Raw genomic sequence first — 23,644 nt, forward strand, 5'->3', positions numbered from 1 at the left:
ATCAAACATCAACAAATTAAAATATGCTAAATATTAACTTGTGCCTTCTGCACTAAATAATTCTCAAAATTTCATTGACATTTCAAGCATAGCATAGTGCCTAACTGAGGGTTTTGAGTGATAATGTCAAACTGCATATTTTACTCATGCAAACACAACTTTGCAGTACAAACTAAATTGTACCGCATTTAAAACATCGAATGCTTTTCTTGGCCTATGAAAAGCACTTTGAAGTGCCTCTGTGTTAGAAATGTGCCTTATAGAAAAAGCTGCGTTGCCTTTAAATGATACCTCGTGTTTATTTTTGTCTAGACTTTTTCCCAACTGACTGACAGGAAAAACGGACTGACTCTTTTTTTGGGAGGGGAGGTCTTGAACGCACCATTGGTTGGTGCGACGAGAGCGTCGGAAGCGCCCCCGAACAACGCCTGCGCTTCGACCAATCAGAGGCTCTGCCTGGCTGTGACGTGAGTGGGATGTGGCGGCCGTGTCGTATGAATGGTTGGTTAGGGGGTGTAAACTACAAAAAGAACCGGTTCATCAAGAGACTCTAATCGCCGTGATAGACTCTATTAACACAGAACAGCTTGTCGACTCTTCCTGCGTCACGTAGCATCATGTCCGAGTGTGCGTCTCGGTGAGTATATTATGTTTTACTAGTTGTATTATTACAATAATCCAATTATTTATATAGATACGCTATGTTGCCGCTGTGATGTCGACTTGACAGAAATTCACTCATCACTCATTTTACAAGGCGAGTTATATGTTTAGGCTGTAATACTTTTTGTTAATAATGATTATAAAATACGCTTGAATGTAGCTCTACATTTGACCCAAATCCCCAGAGAAACGGATCGCACGGTCACGCTTAATTAAAAAATTAAAAACGTGCTGAGAAGCGCTCCCTGAGGGGATGATGCTATTCCTCATGGATCACGCGGGAGAGGCGGCTGTTCGCTCCTGACCAGTGATATCAAGGAAACAAAATCGTGTTCCTCTGAAGGATAATCCGTTAATAAAAGGCAGGAAGAGCGCGCGGAACATTATGCTCACCGATGGGACGGGAACCCCCCCACCCCCCTTCACTTGGCTCGTGCGTTCCGTACTGACGTCACTTCTGTGAACCCAACGACCCGTTTTGATTCACAGGAGGGGTTCCGTTCTGCTGCTTTGACTTTTATTTGTCCCGTTATGCCGAGTCACCAAAAACCACACTATGGCACAAAGAGCCACAACAAAACTCTCCCGTTCCTGACCGAGTGCCCGCGAGACGATGGCTACATGCTGGCAATGTGCTTACACTGCAAAAAATAATAATAATACATTCCAATGAATTCAAACACAAACTGAGAACCTAAATGTCATGGTGACAAAAAAAGATGAAATTATTGATAGGAAACAAAAATGAGTTTTTAGCAGTGGTGAAATGTAACAAAGTACTCAAATACTCGCTTAAGTACAGTTCTGAGTATTTCTATATGCTTTACACAGTTCTACCACATACACACAAGTTACACCTGTAATGGGATAACCAACAAGTAACCCTAACGTGTTTATATGTATTCACCTAATATGTGTTGATCAATTGTATTTATTTTCCTTTTTTGAGTTAGTAGTTATAGCTTCTGAGTTACACTAATACTCTTTTAAAAGAGGTGTTTGTTTGTATATTAGTATTGTGTGTGTAGGTGTGTGTTTGTGTAAATATGACTCAAATTCAGGAAAGATATTCATCTCAGTGCAGTGACTGTACAGGATACCTCCCCAACCACCACCACGTCCCAAATCCATTCTGATTCAGATATTCAGGTTAACAGGAAATTGAATGCAGCATGACTGTGCTCAGAGGAAATCCCTGTGTTAACATTGTGTCACAACATCTTATTGTGTTTTATAGCCAGCTGTCCCTTCTGCATTTGAAAATTAAAACTGTTACTTTTAGTCTGGATTATGACATTAACTTCTTTATCTCACGATCCGGGCACCGAGCTTTGATAGGTCAGAGGAAGGTGCCTTTATACATGTTGATCTCTTATCTTGAACATAAGGTTGGCATGACACGGTTAACCCTTAAGTTACCTTGCTAACACTTTGTTGATCCAAGAGCCGAGTACATACTGATCTCTTTGTTTTATCTGACTCTCTCATTGAAAGCTATGAGGAGTGTCGGATCTCAGCTGATTGGCTGCTGTCCAGCACGCAGGTGCGGCCCACGGTGGGAATCGTGTGCGGTTCAGGTATGGGGGGGCTGGCCAAGATGCTGAAGGACCCTCAGATCTTCAAATACAGTGACATTCCCAACTTCCCCCAGAGCACAGGTATGCACGCTGGTAATTTACGTGTGCTTGAATATTTGTGGGCTCATAGTAAATGCACTGGGTGGCTAATAAAGTGTGTGTGTGTGTGTGTGTGTTACAGTGCATGGTCATGCTGGTCAGCTGGTGTTTGGAACCCTTAAAGGGAAGCCGTGTGTTTGCATGCAGGGCAGGTTCCACCTGTACGAGGGCTACCCCATCCAGAAGGTGAGTAGCGATTTTAAAAAGCGTCGGTAAAGGTTGTTAAAGGCCAGCAGTGAGGGAAGAAGTACTCAGATCTTTTACTTAAGTAGTAGAAGTACTCCATTGCAAACTGTAAACTGTCTGAAACTTTGAGACGTGGCACTGGGGCAAAACAAGACCAGCCACTGGTTTAATTCATAACACATAGTATTTTATAAACTGATAATATGTTTGGTTTCTTTTCTGTAACTAGTAACTGTATCTGTCAAATAAAGCAAGTGGAGTAGAAGTATGAAGTAGCATGAATGGATATTCAACTATTCATGTACAAGTACCTCAAAATTAAGTAAAAGTACTAATTATGTATATATAACATACAGAACATACAGTCCTGTTACTCGGAATGCTCCACAGACCTCACCGTGCACAGTTTTCAGTACATTTACTTGAGTGTTATAAAAGTCTTTCTCGGGCACAAAACGTCAAACAGCTGCTGCCTGATCTCACAGTCACAGCCAGCAGAGGAGGAGATATCAGGAGATATCAGGAGATATCAGGAGATATCAGGGCGGGTTTTTCGATGAGAAGCCAACTGTTCATTCTCGTTCTGAACACAAACTCAGACAGATTGTCCACTGCAGTAAACAGGCGTTATCACATCAGTGGCCTTATGTAATACTTTCTGTCAACCACTTGACGTGGAAAAAAAAAAACATTTCTAGGAACACGCATTCTTTCTTTCTGTCCCCTTATCTTTGTTTCAAGCGAGGTTAGTGCGACTTGTGTCTCTTACACTTTTGCATGATAACAATCATGGACTAGTTGTCCTTTTTCCTGATATTGATCATTATTATTATGCACTAATAATCAAATTAAAAACATATTACCTTGTGCTCTCCAGATCACGCTGCCCATGCGTGTCTTCAAGTTGATGGGCGTGGAGACGGTCTTCCTGACCAACGCAGCCGGAGGCCTCAACCAGGACTACAAAGTGGGCGACGTCATGATCCTGAAGGACCACATCAACATGCCGGGGTTTGCTGGGATCAACCCGCTGGCTGGACCAAATGACGACAGGTGGGTGGAGGAGAAGGAGGGAGGGATGCATGGATGGATGTTTCTATGAGGGCAGATAACACAACATTCTTTTGTAACATTAAAATGTTTTAATGCTATTCCCTCAAGTGGGGGGTTTAGCACATTATAGGGTCAGTTTTCCAAAATATCAACATCATTCGCAAATGTTTTTTTCTCAATATTTGGCTGAAAGATTTCAAATTTTACATTTAAAAAAAACAATTTGTCATCAGCTCAACGTGGCCGTGAAGTCATTTTCATTCAAATCTCTACTCTGGAGATTAAGAAAAAGGTATTTCAAGCAAGCGCTCGCGACTCATTTAGTGTTTGAATGACTCAGCTGTGCCCAGTTTTCCCCTCCCCCACCATATTTTATTTGCATTTTTTTCAGACTCCCACACAGAACAGCCACACTTCTGCTCCGCAGCAGCAATAAGCTGATGTCAGTGTCAACAAAGGCACCCTATTGTCCTCGAAGGACAGAGGCTTTAACAACGCACAGCCAAACTCTTTGACATGACTTGTCGCTTCAGAGCAGAACTCTGTGTCACGTCAGAGCATCAATGCAGGGAACAGACGACTTCTGCTATATTTTCAGTGCAGCAGTGACCTGCTGTCCCTTCTGTTGACATTGTAAATCTTCCATTGCAAAGTGTTCATAAGGACGGTCTTTCATTGACCTCATAAGGACATTAACCAATCTCGGAAACTTGGTGTATTGCTCCAACGTTACCTGAGTCATTTGGGGGGAATTTCAGTACTGAATGGCACAGTTGTGTGGATATCAAGTTGAGTCACCACCTTCATCTTCACTTCAGGTTTGGCGTCCGCTTCCCCTGCATGTCTGACGCTTACGACCGCGAGCTGCGGCAGTTGGCCCATGATGTGTCATCAGAGCTGGGCTACAACAACTTCCTGCAGGAGGGAGTGTACTGCGTCGTGGGAGGTCCCTCCTTTGAAACCATCGCTGAGTGTCGCATGCTGCACAATCTGGGCGCCGACGCTGTCGGTGAGTGTCGAGTCTTCCCGCCACACACACTTTTATTTCTATATTTGTGAGGACTTTACCCTGACTTTAACCACCATAATTACAAGCTTAACTTTAACCTAACCCTAACTGAGTCATTAAAAAGCTTGCTGTTGAGCAACTACAAAGATTTTCATCACAACTCCAACACTGCTTACACAATCAAATTATAGTGAGGCCTTTCTCATTTTTTGTCATAAAGCAATCCTGTTAGTTGATTTCTAACATTTGCCTGTGATGAAATATTAAAGGGATGGCTACTTTGTCATAAACAGTGTGGCAAATTCTCTGATCAAAAAACTTATCGTCTGCACACGTGTGTGTGTGTGTGTGTGTGTGTGTGTGTGTGTGTGTGTGTCATGCTGGATAACCAACAGGGACACTGACTAACATTTAAATAACAAGTTTTGCAGCATGAATTCTCACCTCCTCGTTGTCTTTGCTGCAGGGATGAGCACCGCCCACGAGGTAATCGTTGCGCACCACGCCGGGATGCGTTGCTTCGCCCTGTCGCTGATCACCAACCGGGCGGTGATGGACTACGACAGCCAGGAGAAGGCCAACCACGAAGAAGTCCTGGAGACGGGCAAGCTGCGGGCGGAGCAGCTGGAGAAGCTGGTGTCCACCATGGTGTCCCGGCTGGAGCACAACAACAACAACAACTCCTTCTAACATAACATAAAACTGACATAACATAAAACTGACACCTGGTCCCAGGTCAGCTGTCCGGCTTTTAAAACGCTTGTTGAAGCGCAAAAAAAAAACTACCTGATAGACTTCTTAATCCGCTTTGTTTCCAATGACTGTTACTTTAAGTCTAGTCTTAAAATCCTGTAAACTGGTCCACTTTTTTTTTTTATACACTCCTTTACCAGCAACGTTTACATTTGATGGGGTGTTAAGACTTATTCGTCTTAGTTATTCTGACAAATTCCTGCTGTGATATATTATTACTGTACTCAGAAAAATGTTTCAGTGAAACAGCATTGTATTGTAATTTCTAAAATAATAACTTAATTAAATATAAATATTTATTGTTTCAGTTCTTTTACATTCCCTGATGTCAGTTAACAACTAATGTGAAAACAGTGATATCCACATTATTAATGTCGAGGGCCAGCTAACGTCACGTCATCGTGTTTTAATAAAATTATAGCTGAAAGGTGGGAATAATAATTTCATATAGTGTAAAAGAGGTGTAAAATGTTCTAAAATATTTATACAAATTGTATTTAAGTGGTGTTCTTATTTGCTTTGATGATACATCAAGATGTTGATGACCAGTTGAAGAAAGGGCTTATAACCTGCATGAGACAGTTACCAAAGTACGTATGTCGCATCACTGTGTTAGCAGACTGGGATTCTGTCTTTTAGAAGGATGTTACTAAAAACTGTACTGAATGTGGATCTACTTTTACAATAAAATGACTTGAAAACAGTGTTTTTTGTGCGCGCTTTGTTTAAAACAAAAAATGTTTTGTGCTCATTTGTGATTTGTTTGTTGGTGAACCCGAGATGACTAACTGGGCAAAGCAGGCAAGGCCCTGAAAAGGTTTATCGTATGCTTTTGATTAATTGCACATCAGTTTGAGGATATGCAGCACACATTGGAGCACATTTTAAAAAGATTGTGTTACCACAAGCCAATTGACACACTGAAAATCTGGCACACGTTTCACCAAAGACGCTGGGACCCAAGGTAAAACCAAATGGAATTGACATGTCATGTAAACTGCTGCCGATGGTTAATTACAGGTTCTCTATCCGGCATTCAGAGCTTTAACATAGCAGCAAACAAATTCCCTACATTTTGAATTTCCAAATTGGACCTAAAGGTTCTTTTCCAAACCGTGAAAAACAGCAACAGACCAACAGCACAGGAGACAAGAGTGTCCAGATACTTTTGACCCTATAATGTATTCTGCATTAATAAACCATCATGTTTACTAAGTTCTGTCTCCAGTACAGCAGTCTGTGTCTTTAAAGCTCAACCTGCTGATTCAACGTGAGCTTCCCAGAGAAAGAACGCCAGCTGATAAATCCAGGTGGTGTCCACAGCTGTCCTCTGTGAGCGATGGTTGACATTTTTACTGTGTTTGTCCCACACCTTATCAGCCATGTATACCCTCTTTTCTATTTTTTGACCACTGACATGGAGACTCTGGTCTACACTGTGCCTGTTCCCACTTTCTAACCCAAAATATATCCACTACCACTGGTCCCCTTCCTCCTCCTCCTCCTCCTCCTCCTCCTCCTCCTCCAAAAAGAAACATTTTCCATGACGCTCAGGCAAGCGTTTTTTATGGCCATACAAGGTCGTGAGAATAGCCTGAGCTGTCCCGTTTCGCTGCAGCGAATGAGCAGGTCCAAGGTGTACTGATGCACTGCAGTGTGGGGAAGCCAAACAAGCGGGCGTGGGCAGTACTCTGTGTTAGAGCACACTGACGTGCTATCAATACATCAATAAGGTCACCCTCCGGTTCTACAGGTTTGATTTATGGCTATGTAAAGCTCTATGACTCCTGACGTGTTCAGGGTGATTGGTTTGTTTCAGTGTGCAGATTACGTTCAGCACGGGGTTATAGGTGTGTGTGTGTGTTTTAAAAACTCACTCACAACAAAGTCAAAGACCTGTTTCACAGTTCGCCTGTCGCATCCTCTTCAACAATCTACATTTACAGTCTGACGAGTGTGCACTTACGCTTATCTAACACAACTACTGTGAGATGCTAAATTCAAAGTCCTGTGTTTTAGAAATTATAGTAAAAAAAAAAAAGATTGATTCGACCAAGGCGTGAGGATGAAGCAGTCGGTATGTTTTATTGAAGCACCTGCTGTATTTGAAACAGGAAGTAAATCATATGAGTGGACTGACCTGCAAGAACTCTTGTGTTTATAAAGGGAAATCATTAACTTCTTCCTCCAACACCTTTAAATGACTGCGTGTATGTTTAAATAACTGCGTGTATGTTTAAATAACTGTGTATGTTTGCAGTACAAACAAAACATGAAACGTGAGCGCTGCTCTGTTAATCGTCTCTAAAAAAAAAGAAAAAAAGAAAAGGAAGCGGCTCTGGCACAGAACATGCTGTTCCACAGCAGTGTTTATATACTTTACTACCTGTGTAACCCTTTCCATGCCGAACTAAACCCAGTAGATTCATCATAAACAATGGAACGTATACTTGAAACATGCACCAGGAGATGACAACACCACTTTCCTCCTAGAAATATAGGGAGAGATGAACCAAACCACAGCATAGACAAAGCCGACTCGTTTTAACTCTGGAGAAACAGGAGAAGAATAAACTCCTTTGGCCCGCTACAACCTCTAAACATCTTAAACTAACATTTGAACTGGATAAAATACAACACCATCAAATACTGAGCAGGCGGCAAAAGGAAGAATAGTGTAATGAATCAGGGATGACATGCATGAATGCTATCAATGCTCCGTAAAATGTCTTTGGCAATAACTACTACTACTACTGCAGCAGTGCAACATTCAGGTGTTTCCTTTCACTCTGGGCTATAAACGGAAACTTTAAAGTGTGAAGCTTTATTTCCTGTTCAGGCGGCACGCAGTCATGGTTCCCTCTCTGCACCGAGATGCGTCAAAGGATGAGTTAGGCTGCCCTCTGCTGCCGTTTGAGTGACAAAACTTCAAGCTCGAGTGAGGTCGATCAGCAACAACTTTGATCATCTATTAATTCTCGTTTATCAAGGAAAAGCGCCAAACATTCCTCCCGTTTTACACAACTGTTAACTGTAAATTGTGGGTTTTTGGATACTGGTCAGAAAACAATCTGAAGGCGACATCTTGGCCTCTAGAAAACTATTTGACCTATTTGTTCAACACTTTCTGACGTGACAAAAAATACTAGAATACATTTAAAAATAATTAAAAACAATCAAATATTGTTCGTTTCAGATCCGTTTGTTTCTGTGACTGATGTTGGTAAGGAAATTACAAATCAGTCACAGGATCAGACTTAAAAAAAGAGAAGTTAAGACCTGTGTGACGATCATGGGGCGCAGCAGTCTCATCTGCACCTGACCAGTTCTGCCTGCATACATCTCATCCACCTTCAGATACAGACCTCCTCAGATCAGAACCGAGTTCAGATGAAAACCCACGAGCTGTGGTACAGCAGGGGGCCGTGCAACAACACAGGGTCCGGAGGATGTATGTTGACGTTAAAGGACTATGGTTGTTGTCTCTGTTGTGTGTTTTAATTGTGTCTACGTTGTGTTTATTGTTAACTAGGCTCTACCACAAATTCCCCAATCAGGGGACATTAAAGTATTACTGTTTTATAAGCCTAATTTCTAGAAGAGAATGAATACAGAAAATAATGTGGTGGAATAACCTAACCGAGATGAGAAAACTCTTAAAATATATTTATTGAACAGACACTAATAATAATTCAGCTGAATGGATTGAGCTCTTTCCCCACAGATGGTTCAGAGGTCTAACAACAAAGAAAAGTATCATACGCACAGTATCTCAATAAATAAAATAAAGAAAGTTCAATTGAACATCTTCACATTTAACTGGATGAATTATAAATAATACATAATCTAATAATAAATGAATGTTATTATTAAAATAAGGACTGGATTGAAATAACAAAAGGAAAGCTTTTGAAAAATGTGCATCTGAAAATAAACTACTTAATTGTAGAAAAATGAATTTCCCTGAATTGCCCTGCAGCTTGAATTCAGTTCATTCAGGTGTGAAGTGATGTCAATCATAACCATATTATTATATTTTTCTTAAATAAGATACATTTGTGAGTATAGGGAATTTCTCTGTTGTTATTAAACCACTTGTTTCAGCTCTACTCCTCTCTGTTAACATCATTGTTTAGAAGTGAATTAACGTGTTAGGGTTCTGATCATCATGGACTCTTAGATTGTTTATTTTCTGTGACTTGATTTCCGATGTGAGTAGATACGTTTGCTCAAAAGAGTTGTGCTTTGTCTCGTAGTGTCGCTTCATATTATCACTTTTAATAATAGTCACGGTCTCTGAACATATGAGACCTACTGGTATTAAACTGCCCGTGTGAAGAATTAACCTATACGAGTCTGTTCGTTCTTGGTTAAAGACTCTGGTCTCTCTGGTCTCTGACCACTTTTCTCTCTTTGGAGAACGTCATGTGAACAAACTTCTGACTCACGTTATTCTTCTACTCTTCGTTCTCTTTCCTCATCTCACACTTGAGTCGGGAAACATGTCGGAACATACGTATGCGATTGGCTGAGCAGCATCACGTGCTGTGATTTACAACGCATGCAATTGGTCGGTTTGTTTACTGCGCTACTGAACGAGTACCGTAAAGGCTGAAAAAGATGCGCAGGTTAAAATAAAAACGCTCCGTCAAAATTTTAATAATTCTCAATTATGTATCTGTTTTAGGTCCAGGGTCCGCCTATTGGTGACCCTGCTATACTGTATTCAGCCAACTGTTTCAGTGAAAACGCATCGTATTGTTTAGAGGTGAATTAACACTTTTGCTCTTTAGGGATAGCCAATGTCTGCAATCCTTGAACATCATTCATCAAAATAACCTGAAAAGTCAGAAGCATTAGTGTGAGCATCACATTTCATAACATGTGCAGACCTGTTCAACAGGAACAACACAGTTACGGGGCTCTCCATCTGCTGCAGCAGGAAAAAAGAGTAGCAGGATTAAGGAGAGTACATTGTTTCACAGTAATGTCAGGCAAATCTAATCTAATGTGTGAAGCAGCATAAGGAGCCATGAGTGTGAGCTCACCATAACCAACAATGTCACGTGCAACAGCACGCGGGTGCACCGACGCATTAACTGCTTGTAAATCTTGAACAAATCTCCACTCAGTCGGTTCCCCCCATGTCTCGAATTTTCTTTACCGGAGAATTTGGTGTGCGCACCGGTGAATCATAACATTCGACTATGACACCAGCATTCAATAAAGACTCAAAAAACGGGTGTAATACCATCAACGGCCTCTTGTTTTGAGTGGATATTTCTTCATGCCTGGACAGAAATCACCAGAGGTGTTGCACCCCTCCCCAGTCCTACGTCATGTTTGTGCGCAGACCATAGAGAGAGGAGGGCACCTCGGACAGCTCAGCCAATGTCGACAGATGGAACATTTGAAACCATGGTGTGTGTTTTCTTAAGTTGAGTGACTCTTACTGTACAGTTTACCAGGATCCTCTGTGGGACTGAAGTCAATGAGTTCACCCTGCCTATCAGACTGAAGTCAATGAGTTCACCCTGCCTTTCCAGCCAGTCAGACTGAAGTCAATGAGTTCGCCCTGCCTTTCCAGCCAGTCAGACACGTCCTTCTCCATTCCCCGTTCTATTGACGCATGCAGACACACCTTTTCTAAGAACTCACACTGTGTGGGAGACAGAGAAACAGAGCCAGCAGCAGTATTTTTACATAACTTCTCTATCTCACTTTCAAACCATACTTCCTCAAATATGAGTCCGGGTGGTCTGCATATATGCAGGTTTAAGCGATGCAAGTTATAACTAAAAGATCAATATGATGCATTTTCACAACAAACAATAAGCTCATCAACGCAAGAATTACAAACAGTGAAGAAAAAATAAAATCCAGCTGCTGATTTAAACGATCCTTTAATATAAATGATAATAAAATGGCAAAAGGATTTCGGGGATATGTTTAATGGAAGGATTCAACGTGGAACAACAGTCACGCAGGTTTTTACCAATGTTGACATCAAAACATAAACCAGGAGCGGCGCTTCACTGGCTCTGAGTGGAAAGCGCTCTTGTGACCGCTAAAGCAGAGAGTTAATGTGGATGGTGAGCAGCTTGTGCTTCTACAGTGCTGAGATGAAGATCAGCAGGGAACTTTAAGAGGAAATATGCAGGATTTTTCTTTAAAAAGACATTTTGGACCTTGTTTTTTTGGGGATTTCTAGCTTTGACGGTGTGAAAAAATACAGTGTGAATTCAGTTTGACGTTTTAATAATTATAGGTATTTAAAAATGAAGCAAGCATCTTAAAATCCATCCAGATGGATTTTGCATAGTGGAATATGCATTAATATACAAAGTCTGTGAGAAATAACACGAGGTTGAAAATCCCGACCATGTTGTCAAGTTTGGTTTTGAGGGTCATTTTCTGTCTTTTCACCTGAGCACCGTCCCCGCGGACGTCTCCACCTTAGCTGTACGTGTGAATGATTCTGTGCCGTTTCAAATGGTGCATCAGGATGAAGGTCTTCCCGCACAGCGAGCAGCTGTAGGGCCGCTCGCCGCTGTGCGTCCGCTGGTGGACCCTCAGGCTGCTCTGCTGCGTGAACCTCTTCCCGCACTGTCCGCAGCCGTACGGCTTCTCGCCCGTGTGCGTCCGGTGGTGTATGCTGAGGTGGGACGAACACTGGAAGCTCTTCCCGCACACCGTGCACCAGAACGCCCGCTTTCTCTTGTGGCTCTGCTGGTGCAGCTTGAACTGGTGCAGACGGCTGAACATCCTGCCGCAGAGGGAGCAGGAGTAGCCCCGCGCCGTGCCAGAGAATGGTTTGTGGGGGTGGAAGCCGCCCGCCGTGAAAGTGTTGTGCGAGTGACTTACGGCCGGTCTGTCTCCGGCTGCGGTCTCCCTCTCGGTGTTTTCGTCCGGCTGCCTCGGATGTGCGACTTGGGAGGCGGTTCTCTGCGCGTAAACCTGCTTCTTCGGCCGGTCTTGCTGCGACTGGCTACCCTTGGGTCTGGGTTGAAAGCTGGACGACTGCGGAACGTCGCTGTTGTAGATCCCGTTACACGGCCTCTGAGAGGACAGCTGCTGGACGCTGGCAGACTTGGTAGCGTTAGACACCACGTGAACATCGGAATGGTCCGGAAATGTGCTGGAATACTCCTCCACCACGCTAGAAAAGTCAGGGAAACCGGCATCGATGTCGTTACCTTCGATTATGGACGACCAGAGCTGATTCTGTCTTTCATCCATGGAAAAGTCAGCAGCGAGTTGAGTCTGCTTCCCCGCGCCGTGCTGGCACTCATCCTGACTGAATCCCGACCGGTCCTCCTCCTTCTCCGTCTTGACAGTGAACTGAAGGCCGCCGGTGTCTCCTGCATGCTGACCAGCGTTATACAAGTCACCGAACTCCGATGCTTTCCTTGCGGCGGCCTCCGAGCGGTTTAACTGACAGCCCTCTTCGAGATGCCGGCTCTCCGGAGCGTTAGCTGCGTTTGCTGGGTGACGGTATTGAACAGCAGAACCTGCGAGTGACAGTCGTTAGCTGAATTTAAGCTCGACCGTGCAGTTAATTTAAGCGTTTTTGGGGGATTTCATTCTTGCTTAAAATCCAGTTCTTTAACTCACCAATCGGTCCAGCAGAATCACTAATCCACAGCATCTCATCTGGACTTTCCTCTTTAATTGTGAACGAAACCGTCGAGTCGTCAATATCAGAAAACTAGAGAAAGAGAGGACGAATTAAACTCTTTGAAGAACACGTTGGAAAACATTTGTGTATTTACAGAATCGGGCAGACACACAGCAACACCAGCATTCATTTGGAGTCACGTTCGGGACCACCTGGCGAATGAAAATCCCATATTACAATAGTTGCTCTCCACCAGCTCCTGAAGGAAATATCTAACTCTTTAGGTGTTTAACGCTCCACTATGTTCACCGACTAGTCACTTAAGGGATCCAATTTTGGATATTGGATCCAATAAGTAGTTCAGAGCAGTAGATGACTCGGGTCGTGTGGACGGCTGGCGGCTGGGGCCCCAGTAAGGGCTCAGCTTTTTACCCCCTGATGTACGGCCCTGGCACGTGAGAGCACGGTCACGTGATGCAGTGCGGTTATAAAACTCATGTTGGGAGCAGCTTTAATTGAATACAAGTATGTTCAAACACACCTTGGTTGCCCCGGGGCAAAAACTAAAACATTTCCCTCTGAGCATTGTGTTCATGGTATGTGTTAATTAGAGCTCTGGGGTAGTTGTCCACTTTGCCAGATTGGTGATCCAGCCTTGCTTCAGGTACATCCATGCTACAGAGCATAAATCACAGTTTATGGGGTATGAAAATGACACGGACCTTAATATCTCCAGTGGGATGCGGACAGCTCCCCACATCAGTTCCTCGGTCCATATAGTTTTCTACAGCAGGAAAGGAAAACATACATTTTTAAAAAGCCAGATCAAAGACAAATTAATTTTTTTAAAAGGAGTAAATACATCTAATTTAGTCATCAATGTACATTAACATAACATGAATTTATGGAGTAATGTACAGCATTCCTACAGTGCTGGCTTTTACTCATTGTCCTGCCGTTTAAGAGACGATCAGGATACTTAAACATTAATATGCATGACGGTAATAGTTTACTCGCGTCGTTAATTAACAGCATAAATCGTTTAAACATCTCACCAAACCCGCGCTGCAGCTGAGCGGTTTTGTTCTCCATCATCAGCAATTTCCTTTTCAGGATATCGTTGTCGCCTTGCTTTCGAGAGATTTCTAGATGCAGAAACGCACATTTGTCATCGACTAGTTTGGATATCTCTGCCACTGCTGCTTTCACCAAAACCTCCATTATTGAGGATAACTGGGTTTGAAAGGGAATGCACGTCGCCATGTTGACTCGTGCAAATATGCGAGGGCGGAGAATAACAAATAAATCCCTCCACGCGATGGTTTTGATTAAAAAAAAAAAGCGAAAACAACCGACGGACTACAACATCTTACATCCTCCGTTTGTCTCTAGCTAGCTGGAACCGTTGATTCCGTGTGACGGCGGAGGGCTTTACCGTAAATACACCAGTAGACGCGCAAGGAAATTACAACCAACAAGGGAGAGAGAGAGAGAGAGAGAGAGAGAGAGAGAGCGAGCGAGAGAGAGAGAGAGAGAGAGAGAAAGAGAGAGAGAGAGAGCGGAACGTTTGATGTCTTTCACCTTTTGTTTGCCATTTCTTGAAAAGTGTCTAGAGTGAAATTAAAAAGTGACTCACCTCAACTGGTCGGTCAGACAACTGTAGCGCCTTAAAAGTGACAGGAGGGCTCGATGTCTTGTGCCAATCAGCTCGGCCATCTCTCCACACACAAACATTATGGTGTGTTCAATTTTAAATACGAATTCACCCGAGCAAGAAGGCTTATATATATTCTTCACATTTTCAGACCTTTAAAATACAACCTTTAAGCTAAAACAATCACCTAAGAACCAGTTAGCGCTTAATGGTTTAAGACAACTCTATCCTTAAAGGCCCAATCTGTGATTTGTGACCCTAGTAATTTGTTCCAAGGCGTCCCTTGAGGGTCTGTATTGGTTCCTCTTCTGTTTATCGTTACATAACATTTTTACACCATTTCCATGAATGTGGAAGCCCTGGAAGGAAAGGAGGTAATGTGAGAGAAGTAACAAAAGGGTGTGTGAAGAGCAAGCGGTGCAAGAAAGATTAAGCATTCAACAATCATTTATTTACACTTTTCAATATCAAAACTAGAATTACTAACTCGCAGTTGTTATGTTGCCTTTGTGAACCAGTGAAGTTGCAGGTTACACCCACATATGTCCAAATGTCAAATTCCAAAATGTCGAGTCATATAGAATGACATTAACTGGCATATGAATTCTTGAGCCATGGCCAAAAAACCTGTTTCGTGAGTTCCCAGTGAACTTTGAATAGGAAAGTTGAATGAGTTCCTCGAGTGCAAGTAAAGATGTTATATAACGAAGATGTTACATTTAAAGCTCCTCCAATGGCTTGAAATGATTTACACTCGTCTATTAAGAGGGGTGGTTCCCCCCCCATCCACCCCCGCCTCGTTTGGAGGTGTTGTCGTATGAAAACAGATTGGGTTGAATTTACAGAATTTATATTTAATTTGCTATCATTAGATATCTACACACTTAACGTTGCAAGAGTGTGTCGCTGAGACAGAGAAAAGGTCTTGGGCGACTGTGGCGAAGTGGATCACAGGGCCATCAATCGGAGGATCGGTGGTTCGATCCCCGGCTCAGGCTCTTCTAGTTGCATGTTGATGCGTCCTTGAGCAAGACACTTAACCCCCAAAATTGCTTCTGTAGCTGTGCCTACGGTGTAGAATTGTGATGGAATCTGAATTGTAAGTCTGCTAAATGACTGTAATGTCTTAAACAAAGTTTATTTCCTCATTTGTCCGTCTGAAAAATGTAATTTGAGTGTCATGACGTTTGGAGGACATGTGGCTTGTGAAAAATGGGCCCAATATTTACTTTGGTGACTATGAGGTAAAAGAATCGGTCATAATCTGTGTTCACGTTCACTCCCATTGGAGTAAATAGAAACAGGACGTTTAGCCTCTTAAAGGGGCAGGACAGCGGTACAACTCACGTGACTCAGAGGCAGGAAGTTGACTCTCGGTGGACCGGCTCCTTTCTGAACTCTCAGGTCAAAAGTCGGCATTTGTGCCAAATTTGAAGAAATCACAGTGATCTTTGACCACCAAATTCTAATCTCTTCATCCTTGAGTCAAAGTGGATGTTTGTGGCAAATGTAAAGAGATTCGCTCAAAGCGTTCACAAGAACGAGACGGACAAGAGGTCAAGGTGAGCTTTGACGGACGGACGGACCGAAGACATGAAACCAGAGCGTCAGACTTCACAATTCATTTAACTTAGTTTTTTTATTTTTTTAAAAATACGAAAAAAGCTAAACAAAAAAAAGCAGATTCTCCCAATATAACCGTCTGTTCAAACATTCTGTATAATGTGATAAACATTTGCGATAGCAGTGAATCACGCTACAACCGGGTGTCAGATTGACAATTATTGATCAGTGAGAACTCGTTAAATGAAAAAAAAAAGGAAAGAATAACACTGCAGAGTGCACAGCAGGCACTCGTCACCCTGTCTGTGGGCTCAGCTGGAGTGTAAGTGATGTCAAACTATGTAAATGGCCTCTTCAGGTCCGGCCACCTGCGCCTAACAAATGCCAACAATTTACTCGACCAGTTAAACGGCTTTTATATTACAGCCTTCCGCGAGCTTAATGCTCAACACCGGCTGTGTATTTTGTTCCATCTGGTCGATAATATCATGAACCTCGGGCGTAATGTAAGAAATATCTCCCCCAAAATAAATATCAGTCAAAGGGAAAACGTAACCAAAGACAAGCTTCAAATTGCTTTTCCAAATGCTCGATGGAGACCCTGTGTGTTACTGAGGTATTTCATTATTCTTTAGTTTAGCTTCATATGATTTAGCAATAACTTATTGCAGTTCTTTCCCTTTCTCCAAAAACAAAAAAAACATTACCCGGTGTGTTTGAAGTCCTGGCCTGACAACAGCTGCTTTAAATCTGCCTTTTGAAAGACTAAACCAAAAGAATATTGATCAAACATTATCAAAAGATATTTACATGCAGCTTTAAAGGCCATAGTAATGTGAGGTATACAGTACATTGTTGTAGGGTTAGGGTTTGTTTGGTTCAACGTAAAATGAAGACACTACTGTCTGTTTTATCAACAGTACACATCTCCATGAGAGAAAAAAATAGTACCTTCACTGCGTCCTCCTCAAAAGAAAAACTTGCCATTATTCCATATTTTCTGATTGTATAAACACAAAAGTGTATCTTAGTACAACAAACAATAGTGGACTGTCTTATGAAAGCTTGATGAAACTGATTGATTTCACATTTTTCATATTTGGCAGTAAAACATCTGAACAGAATAAACATGTGCTAGATCTCCCGTTGACATTCTGAATCCATGAAACTGTCATTTGTTCTAATTCAGCCAAATTCCACAAAATACTCTTTTTGTTTTTTTCCAAAAAAGTACATTATCATCAAACCCTACCTCTCAATAATGAACAAACAGTACGCTGACACGTGAAAGCATGCCTCCAATCAGGAAATTCAGCAACAGTGCAAAAATGATTCTCATTACTTGTTCATTAAAGGACACATTTCAGATTAAATGTCACTGAAGGGACGTGAAGCATGTGATTCTGTATGAGGGTGAGGTCAGGTTAGTTGGACTGAGAAAGGTTGAGTTACAGTCAGTAGTGATGATATCATACTTTCAGTAGAGACCAAAATGTCTTGGGACTGGTTCACTTTTACCTGCACTCCAGTTAGTGCAGTGATCAACATTTACTTAATGTTAACGCACCATTACCATTCTTAAAACAAATGATTACAATAACTTAGAAGACGTGACCGCTTCAGATGCCACGTGAAACACTGGACACTGGAGGAGAGACGGAGGAGGTCAAAACAGACGGAAAACATTTTGTGCAAAGTACATTATGTACTGGAAATGTGACAAAAGATTGTACTTAATCGTTACTGCATATAGAAAACTAATGTTAAGTTCTTGTTTTACTTCCAAATGGATTTACTCTACATGCAGCTTAAGGTGTAATTTCAGGACGCTCATCTGATTAAAAATCTTCCCGCATATCTCACAGCTGAAGGATTGCTCCGTGACATTTTTACACTGGTGCCTCTGAAATGAATTGAAGCTATCAAAGCTCTGGCCGCAAGTTGAGCATATAAAGCAATTTTGCCCGATTTCGCCGAACCCCCCGTGAGTCCTGTCACTAGCGGCTGCGTACTCGTTCACCGACGGCTCCTCTTGTGTAACGTGTTGATCTTGCCGCTCAAGAGTCACGTCAGGAAGTCTGGAATGCAAACCCATCGCCGAATACTGATCATCGCGCATCATTTCTTCCTCTTCTTCGTCGTTCAGAAAAGACATGTCTCTTATTGGCGACGTGTATCCCGGCTGCTCACTGGCCGCTCCGGCAGCAGGACTGAGGTGATACTTGACGTCGTGTAACATCACGCAGGCGGTTTGTTCAGTATCGCTGCTCTTCTCTATCCCAGGCGTCCACAGCTGACTTTGGTCCGTGCCGTTCTCGGTCCCTGCCTGACTCAGAGCGTGAAAGTCCTCCCCGTTTGGCTCCAGCTTCACCATCACTGTTTGCTCACCAGCTGCCTCGCCGTACGCGCTGCCCAGTAACTGCTCCTCTGAAGCCGCCAGTCCGGTCTTGGGATCTGCCAGGTGCTTCGGCGATGGATTTTCGGGCATTGCAAACATCGGGTGATGTGCCTCCAGCACGTCCGTGTTCTCACCTGTTCGGGGGGGAAAAAGCAGGCGATAAAAATTAAATGAGCAAATAGATGAACTCTTCTTTTGCTTTCACCTGCAGCAGTGACGCTTGCGTGCAAGACATGGATCTAGTAAACGGTGGAGTTAAAATTAAATACAGGTTTAATTATATGGTACTTTAATATTTCCCCCTAAAGAGCTCTACTTCAAGACATTTAGGAAATGTTTCCATCCACTATTTCTAAAATTCAGAGAACACACTTTGTTATGGATGTCGTCAACGTTTTGGTCACTGATTTATTTTAAACTCTTTAAATAAATGTCAAAAAATTCACTGGGACCAACTCTATTGCTTTACGTGGTCTTCAATGATAATAAACTAAAGATGTAGAGTTTTGGACTTTTGGACAAAAAAAAGCAAATTGAACGTGACAACTTGGACTTGGGGATGAGATGCAGCAGAGGGCCGCTGAGGTCCGCAGCTTATCTGGGAATGACACAGTTCCTCTCTTACCATTCCTGTGCGTCTTCATGTGGCTCTTGAGGCTACTCTTCTGATTGAAGCACCTCCCGCAGATATGGCAACCGTACGGCTTCTCCCCGGTGTGAATGCGTAAATGTCTCTCAAGGTGGCCGACGCGCTCGAACACCTTCCCACAGTACGAGCAGACGAAGCACTTCTTGGGCTTGATCACCTGAAAAGACCTGCTCCCTCTCTGCAGGAGGTGATCCAGCGAGGCTCCCGTCGCACCGTGCAAACCGGCTTCACTCGGTATCATGAGCGTGTCTGAGGAGCCATAGGGCGTGTGGGAGACCATGCCGTTGTTGAGCTCCCCATACGGTTTCCCCGGAAAGGAGAACGTGCTACAAGAAGCTTCGACCGCTGGCGGAAGTAACTGAGCCATCCCCGGGAAGGACGCCACGCTCTGAGCCGAGCTGCCGAGATACTCTGCACCGCTGAGCTCCGTGTTGCTTTGAGCTTGCAACCTGGACATCCACTGGTGGCTGTCCCTCGCAAACGCCGCTAAGTTCTCACTCAGGTCGTCACCTCCTTCCCTTGTCTGCTCGTCTCCTCCGAGAAACAGCGGCGGTGCTATGTTCTCCTCTGCAGGCTCACACTTCACGTGGACGGGTGCTGAGAGAATGTCCTCGCTCTTCGGTAGATCGTCCACAGCCTTCACCTGGCTCTCTTCCTCGGGGCGAAGAGCATCGGTACATGGGTTCACCTCGGGGATGTGCTTCTGTTCCATCTCAAGGGGTTTGGGCTGAAGAATATGCTTCTGTTCGCCTACTTCCATCTCAAGGGGTTTGGGCTGAATACCTGTTTAGGTAGAAAAAAAAGACATGACATGTACTTTTACTGTCATATGTGTCGGTCATGCAAAGAGTCACACAGATTTTAAACATTATTAAAAAGGTCCTGGGGAAGTTTTCATACTTTATGAACTTTAAGAGAATCAAATAATTTATCAAATTAAAACTGTATGCTGGCAGACAGCCAGTGATCACAGGCATCTAGGTTTGATCCCCAAGGACCATGTGAGTCTCCCTAATCCTGCTCTGCTGAAGAGACCTTAGACACATAAATCCCCATCAGCTCCACATCAGCTCCACTGCTAAAGGTCCCGACCTCCCTGAGCAGGAAGAATGTCTTCATTTTCAGACATTTATCAAGAGAATATTGCCTGAGCAGACTCTTTCGGGACAACACCCTGCATAGCATGTGAATCTAATCTGACACTTTAAAAAGTCTTTCACTTATTCATGGAATGGGCTTCAGAGGACAAAATGTTTTGCTCAAAGGCAACTCTAAAAGCGGTTGTTGACTAAAAGGAAGGACGTCATTTGCTTAGAGAATGAAGTACTTTTTAAACTTACATCTTCCATGAATCTTCATGTGCTCCTTCAGGCTGCTTTTCTGATTGAACAGTCTCCCACATATCTCGCAGCGATACGGTTTCTCACCGGTATGAATCATTTTATGCCTCTCCAAGTGCCCGGCACGCTCAAAACATTTACCGCAGTACGAACAGATGAAGCCTTTCTTAAACATCAACCTCTTCACCGCCGCCGCCGCCGCTGTCCTCCTCCGCACCGCGTTGTACGAGCTGCGGTACTGACTGTAACCCAGCAGCCCGCGGCTGAACGGGCTCGGCTGAAACCCACCGGAGCTGCTGCTGCAGGGCGCAGCCAGTCCGGTGTCCAGAGAAGATTCAGGGAGCGACGACAGGGAGTCGTGCTCTAAATTTAAATAATCTGAGTTGTTGCGTCCTGTCTGAGTTTGTGTCGTTGGCCTCCACTGTGCACCGTCCCTTTGATACAAGGCCGCTTCTTCTCCCAGCTGGGCAGGTTGTCTTCTGTTCTCTTCACTTCCTTCTTCCACAGGTTCACATTTCACCTGCACCTCAGGTATAGACAGGCCGTTATGGTCCGCATAGTTATGGTTCTTATCGGCGGGCCCATTTTCAAACAAGGTCCTCTCATCACCAACGACTCTCTGACTATCTGTGGAGAGGCAATGAGAAAGTTGAATAACGTAAAAATGTTTTGTCTTGAAATTGATAGATGAAGTAAAAAAAAAATAATGGTAATGACCAACGGAGCGTATGCATGTTCCCAGTGTCCTAAGTTCCCAGTGTCCTAAATTCAGTGCCTTAAGTTCCCAGGGTCCTAAGTTCAGGGTCCTAAGTTCCCAGTGTCTTAAGTTCAGGGTCCTAAGTTCCCAGGGTCCTAAGTTCCCAGTGTCCTAAGTTCAGGGTCCTAAGTTCCCAGGGTCCTAAGTTCAGGGTCCTAAGTTCCCAGTGTCTTAAGTTCAGGGTCCTAAGTTCCCAGTGTCTTAAGTTCAGGGTCCTAAGTTCCCAGGGTCCTAAGTTCAGGGTCCTAAGTTCCCAGTGTCTTAAGTTCAGGGTCCTAAGTTCCCAGGGTCCTGTTCCCAGTACCCCATTATCCAGTTCCCCTTCGGGTAAACACAGTTAGCTTTTTCAGCATTTATGACATTGACATATCATCATATTTAAAGCTGATATATATGAACTTGCCAACGTATTTATTCATCAAACAGTTACAGAGAAACATTATACTTCATTTTAAGTGTGTGTTTTTGTGCCCACCTGGCAAACACAATCCCAATATTTACCCTATTTTAGCTCTGTGTTTGGTCTCCACCAACTCCCGAGGGAAATATCTGTCTCTTTAGCCGCTAAATGCTCCACTACGTTCTGTCTGCTGTTTGGTGCTGTGAGGGCAGTGCACAGGGGAATTAAAAGAGCTTTTTCACTGAAACCGACATCATGAGAGGAAACAAAAACAGTCAATTCAAGCAACAGACTGAACTGAAACTCACTATAAGACTCTGTAAAGCCCAGTCGAGTGAGGGCATGTTATAGTTTATGTGTGGACAATACATGAGAGGAAAGAGGGGGCTAAAGTCTACTCCTATGCTATGCCCCTGTCATAATAAATGTTGGCAGTGCTGGATGAATGGATTAAAGACCGAAGACGATCATAGGGTCTTCAAAATGAAAGAAATTATGAAAAAGTAATTTTCTTTGAAAGCACAGAAGTAATTTGAACTACTAGGTAATTAAACTGCAAATGCAAAGATACAAAGATTGACTGCATCAGCATCATATATACAGTTGTGTCCAAAATATTAGCAGTGTGCTTAAAAAAGTGAGTAAAGCCCAAAATCCTTAAAATGCTGTTTCTGAGGAAAAACCAAGAAATGCAGAGGAATTGTGGAATGTAGTCCGATCGTCCTGGGCTGGAATACCTGTTCACAGGTGCCAGAAGTTGGTCGACTCCATGCAACACAGATGTGAAGCAGTTCTCAGAAGCAGTGGTTGTACAACTAAATGTTACTTCAGTGACTCACAGGAAAGCTAAATCTTCAAGCATTTTTCAGCTTATACAGTAAATGTTTGACTTTGTAAAGACAAATGCAGACACTGCTATTTTTTTTTTAACAGCCTCATATTCATTTTTCTTCCCTTTCTGTAAAGTAATAACACATTTGAGAAATGTTTCTTCATGTTTTGATTTGGAATAGAATGTGCAGTGTTCCCAATGCATTGGCATGCATGGGAATAAAAGCTATTATAAGGATTTTGGGCTTCATTTACTTTTTTTCAATACACTGCGATTATTTTGGACTGTATATGTAATGTGGATGCATCATTTTTCTTTTAGTTTACATCAAATCAATGCTTTTGATTGTCTTTGATGGTATCTTGGGCGCTGTCACGTGACAGCCAGGTGTTGTTTTATACTGCTGGCATTCAACCACCTTCGTGGTAGTGTTCATAAATGTGAAGTTATTTCAGTGTCCTGCTCCACAAGGTACTTATTAAGTGAAGCCCCTGCAGACAGACAGAGTCTAGCAGACCATGATCCGGTCAGATGGGTGTAGAAAGCATTGATTTGTGCATTTCTAGCCCTAATAAACTCGTCCTCGTGTCTCCTACATCAGTGTACTACTACGGTGTGCTGCAAGACAGTGCATCCCGGGTTAACGCGGTAGATAACGGGTGTTTTGGGTCTGTCTGTGTCAGGACCATCTCACCGTGGTTGTCGGGTCGCAGGGTCACGCTCTCCTGCAGCGACCTCAGCTCGCCGTGCAGAACCTCGATGTTGCTCTTCAGCTTCTGGATCTCGTTTTCTCGCTGACACATTTCCAGCCGCAGCACCACCATGCCGTCCTCCACAACTTTGGCGATTTCTGCCACGGCTGCTTTGGACAAGGCATCGATTATGGAGGCTATCTGAGCCCGCAGAGCAACGCTGCTCATCATAGTTTTTAACAAAAACAACAACAACAACAACAACAACAACGTGGCGGGGGAAGCCCTGAACTCCACAGCGAGAGAAAAGTGGCTGTAACTTCCTCGCCTATTTAACCGGAACGAGGCATGGCTGAAGCCGCTGGACGCGTACAAACTGAGGCTATTTCCTTAGCTTGGTG

General features: G+C 43.3%; 3 protein-coding genes across 4 annotated transcripts; 1 reads left to right on the forward strand and 2 right to left on the reverse strand.

Annotated features, from left to right (window-relative positions):
• Window positions 1–542: 542 nt before the first annotated feature.
• On the forward strand, window positions 543–6,040 carry pnp5b (purine nucleoside phosphorylase 5b). 2 transcript variants are annotated; one of them, XM_079172513.1, is made up of 6 exons: window positions 543–637; window positions 2,158–2,321; window positions 2,422–2,525; window positions 3,403–3,578; window positions 4,397–4,587; window positions 5,054–6,040. In XM_079172513.1, the coding sequence occupies exons 1-6, from the start codon at window positions 618–620 to the stop codon at window positions 5,275–5,277; spliced, it is 879 nt and encodes a 292-aa protein (XP_079028639.1). In that variant the 5' UTR covers window positions 543–617; the 3' UTR covers window positions 5,278–6,040. The 2 variants fall into 2 exon arrangements, with proteins under 2 accessions (XP_079028639.1, XP_079028640.1); XM_079172514.1 differs by having other exon boundaries at window positions 599–637; window positions 2,200–2,321.
• Window positions 6,041–11,281: 5,241 nt separating this feature from the next.
• LOC306706795 (uncharacterized protein) lies at window positions 11,282–14,347 on the reverse strand. Its single transcript, XM_079174017.1, has 4 exons — window positions 14,014–14,347; window positions 13,681–13,742; window positions 12,955–13,048; window positions 11,282–12,851 (listed from the first exon to the last, which is right to left on the reverse strand). Exons 1-4 carry the CDS (start codon window positions 14,219–14,221, stop codon window positions 11,797–11,799), a joined length of 1,419 nt encoding a protein of 472 aa, XP_079030143.1. The 5' UTR covers window positions 14,222–14,347; the 3' UTR covers window positions 11,282–11,796.
• A 1,958-nt stretch (window positions 14,348–16,305) lies between these two features.
• Window positions 16,306–23,617, reverse strand: LOC306706425 (uncharacterized protein). Its single transcript, XM_079173504.1, has 4 exons — window positions 23,246–23,617; window positions 20,563–21,189; window positions 19,199–20,005; window positions 16,306–18,707 (listed from the first exon to the last, which is right to left on the reverse strand). The coding sequence occupies exons 1-4, from the start codon at window positions 23,472–23,474 to the stop codon at window positions 17,968–17,970; spliced, it is 2,403 nt and encodes an 800-aa protein (XP_079029630.1). The 5' UTR covers window positions 23,475–23,617; the 3' UTR covers window positions 16,306–17,967.
• Window positions 23,618–23,644: the final 27 nt, after the last annotated feature.

This window comes from Pholis gunnellus (genome assembly GCF_910591455.1).
Source record: "Pholis gunnellus genome assembly, chromosome: 14".
NCBI lineage: Eukaryota > Metazoa > Chordata > Actinopteri > Perciformes > Pholidae > Pholis > Pholis gunnellus.

Bases quoted from the DNA above. Each gene is read 5' to 3' on its own strand.
- pnp5b (XM_079172513.1), top strand. From the start codon at position 618: ATGTCCGAGTGTGCGTCTCG. The intron at 638-2,157 runs GTGAGTATATTA...TCTCATTGAAAG, and splicing joins ATGTCCGAGTGTGCGTCTCG to CTATGAGGAGTGTCGGATCT. The intron at 2,322-2,421 runs GTATGCACGCTG...TGTGTGTTACAG, and splicing joins CAACTTCCCCCAGAGCACAG to TGCATGGTCATGCTGGTCAG.
- LOC306706795 (XM_079174017.1), bottom strand. From the start codon at position 14,221: ATGGCGACGTGCATTCCCTTTCAAACCCAGTTATCCTCAATAATGGAG. The intron at 13,049-13,680 runs GTCCGTGTCATT...CTCTTTCTCTAG, and splicing joins ATCCCACTGGAGATATTAAG to TTTTCTGATATTGACGACTC. The intron at 12,852-12,954 runs GTGAGTTAAAGA...TGTCACTCGCAG, and splicing joins TGATTCTGCTGGACCGATTG to GTTCTGCTGTTCAATACCGT.
- LOC306706425 (XM_079173504.1), bottom strand. From the start codon at position 23,474: ATGATGAGCAGCGTTGCTCTGCGGGCTCAGATAGCCTCCATAATCGAT. The intron at 21,190-23,245 runs GTGAGATGGTCC...GCCTCTCCACAG, and splicing joins CCTGCGACCCGACAACCACG to ATAGTCAGAGAGTCGTTGGT. The intron at 18,708-19,198 runs GTAAGAGAGGAA...CCCCCCGAACAG, and splicing joins CATGAAGACGCACAGGAATG to GTGAGAACACGGACGTGCTG.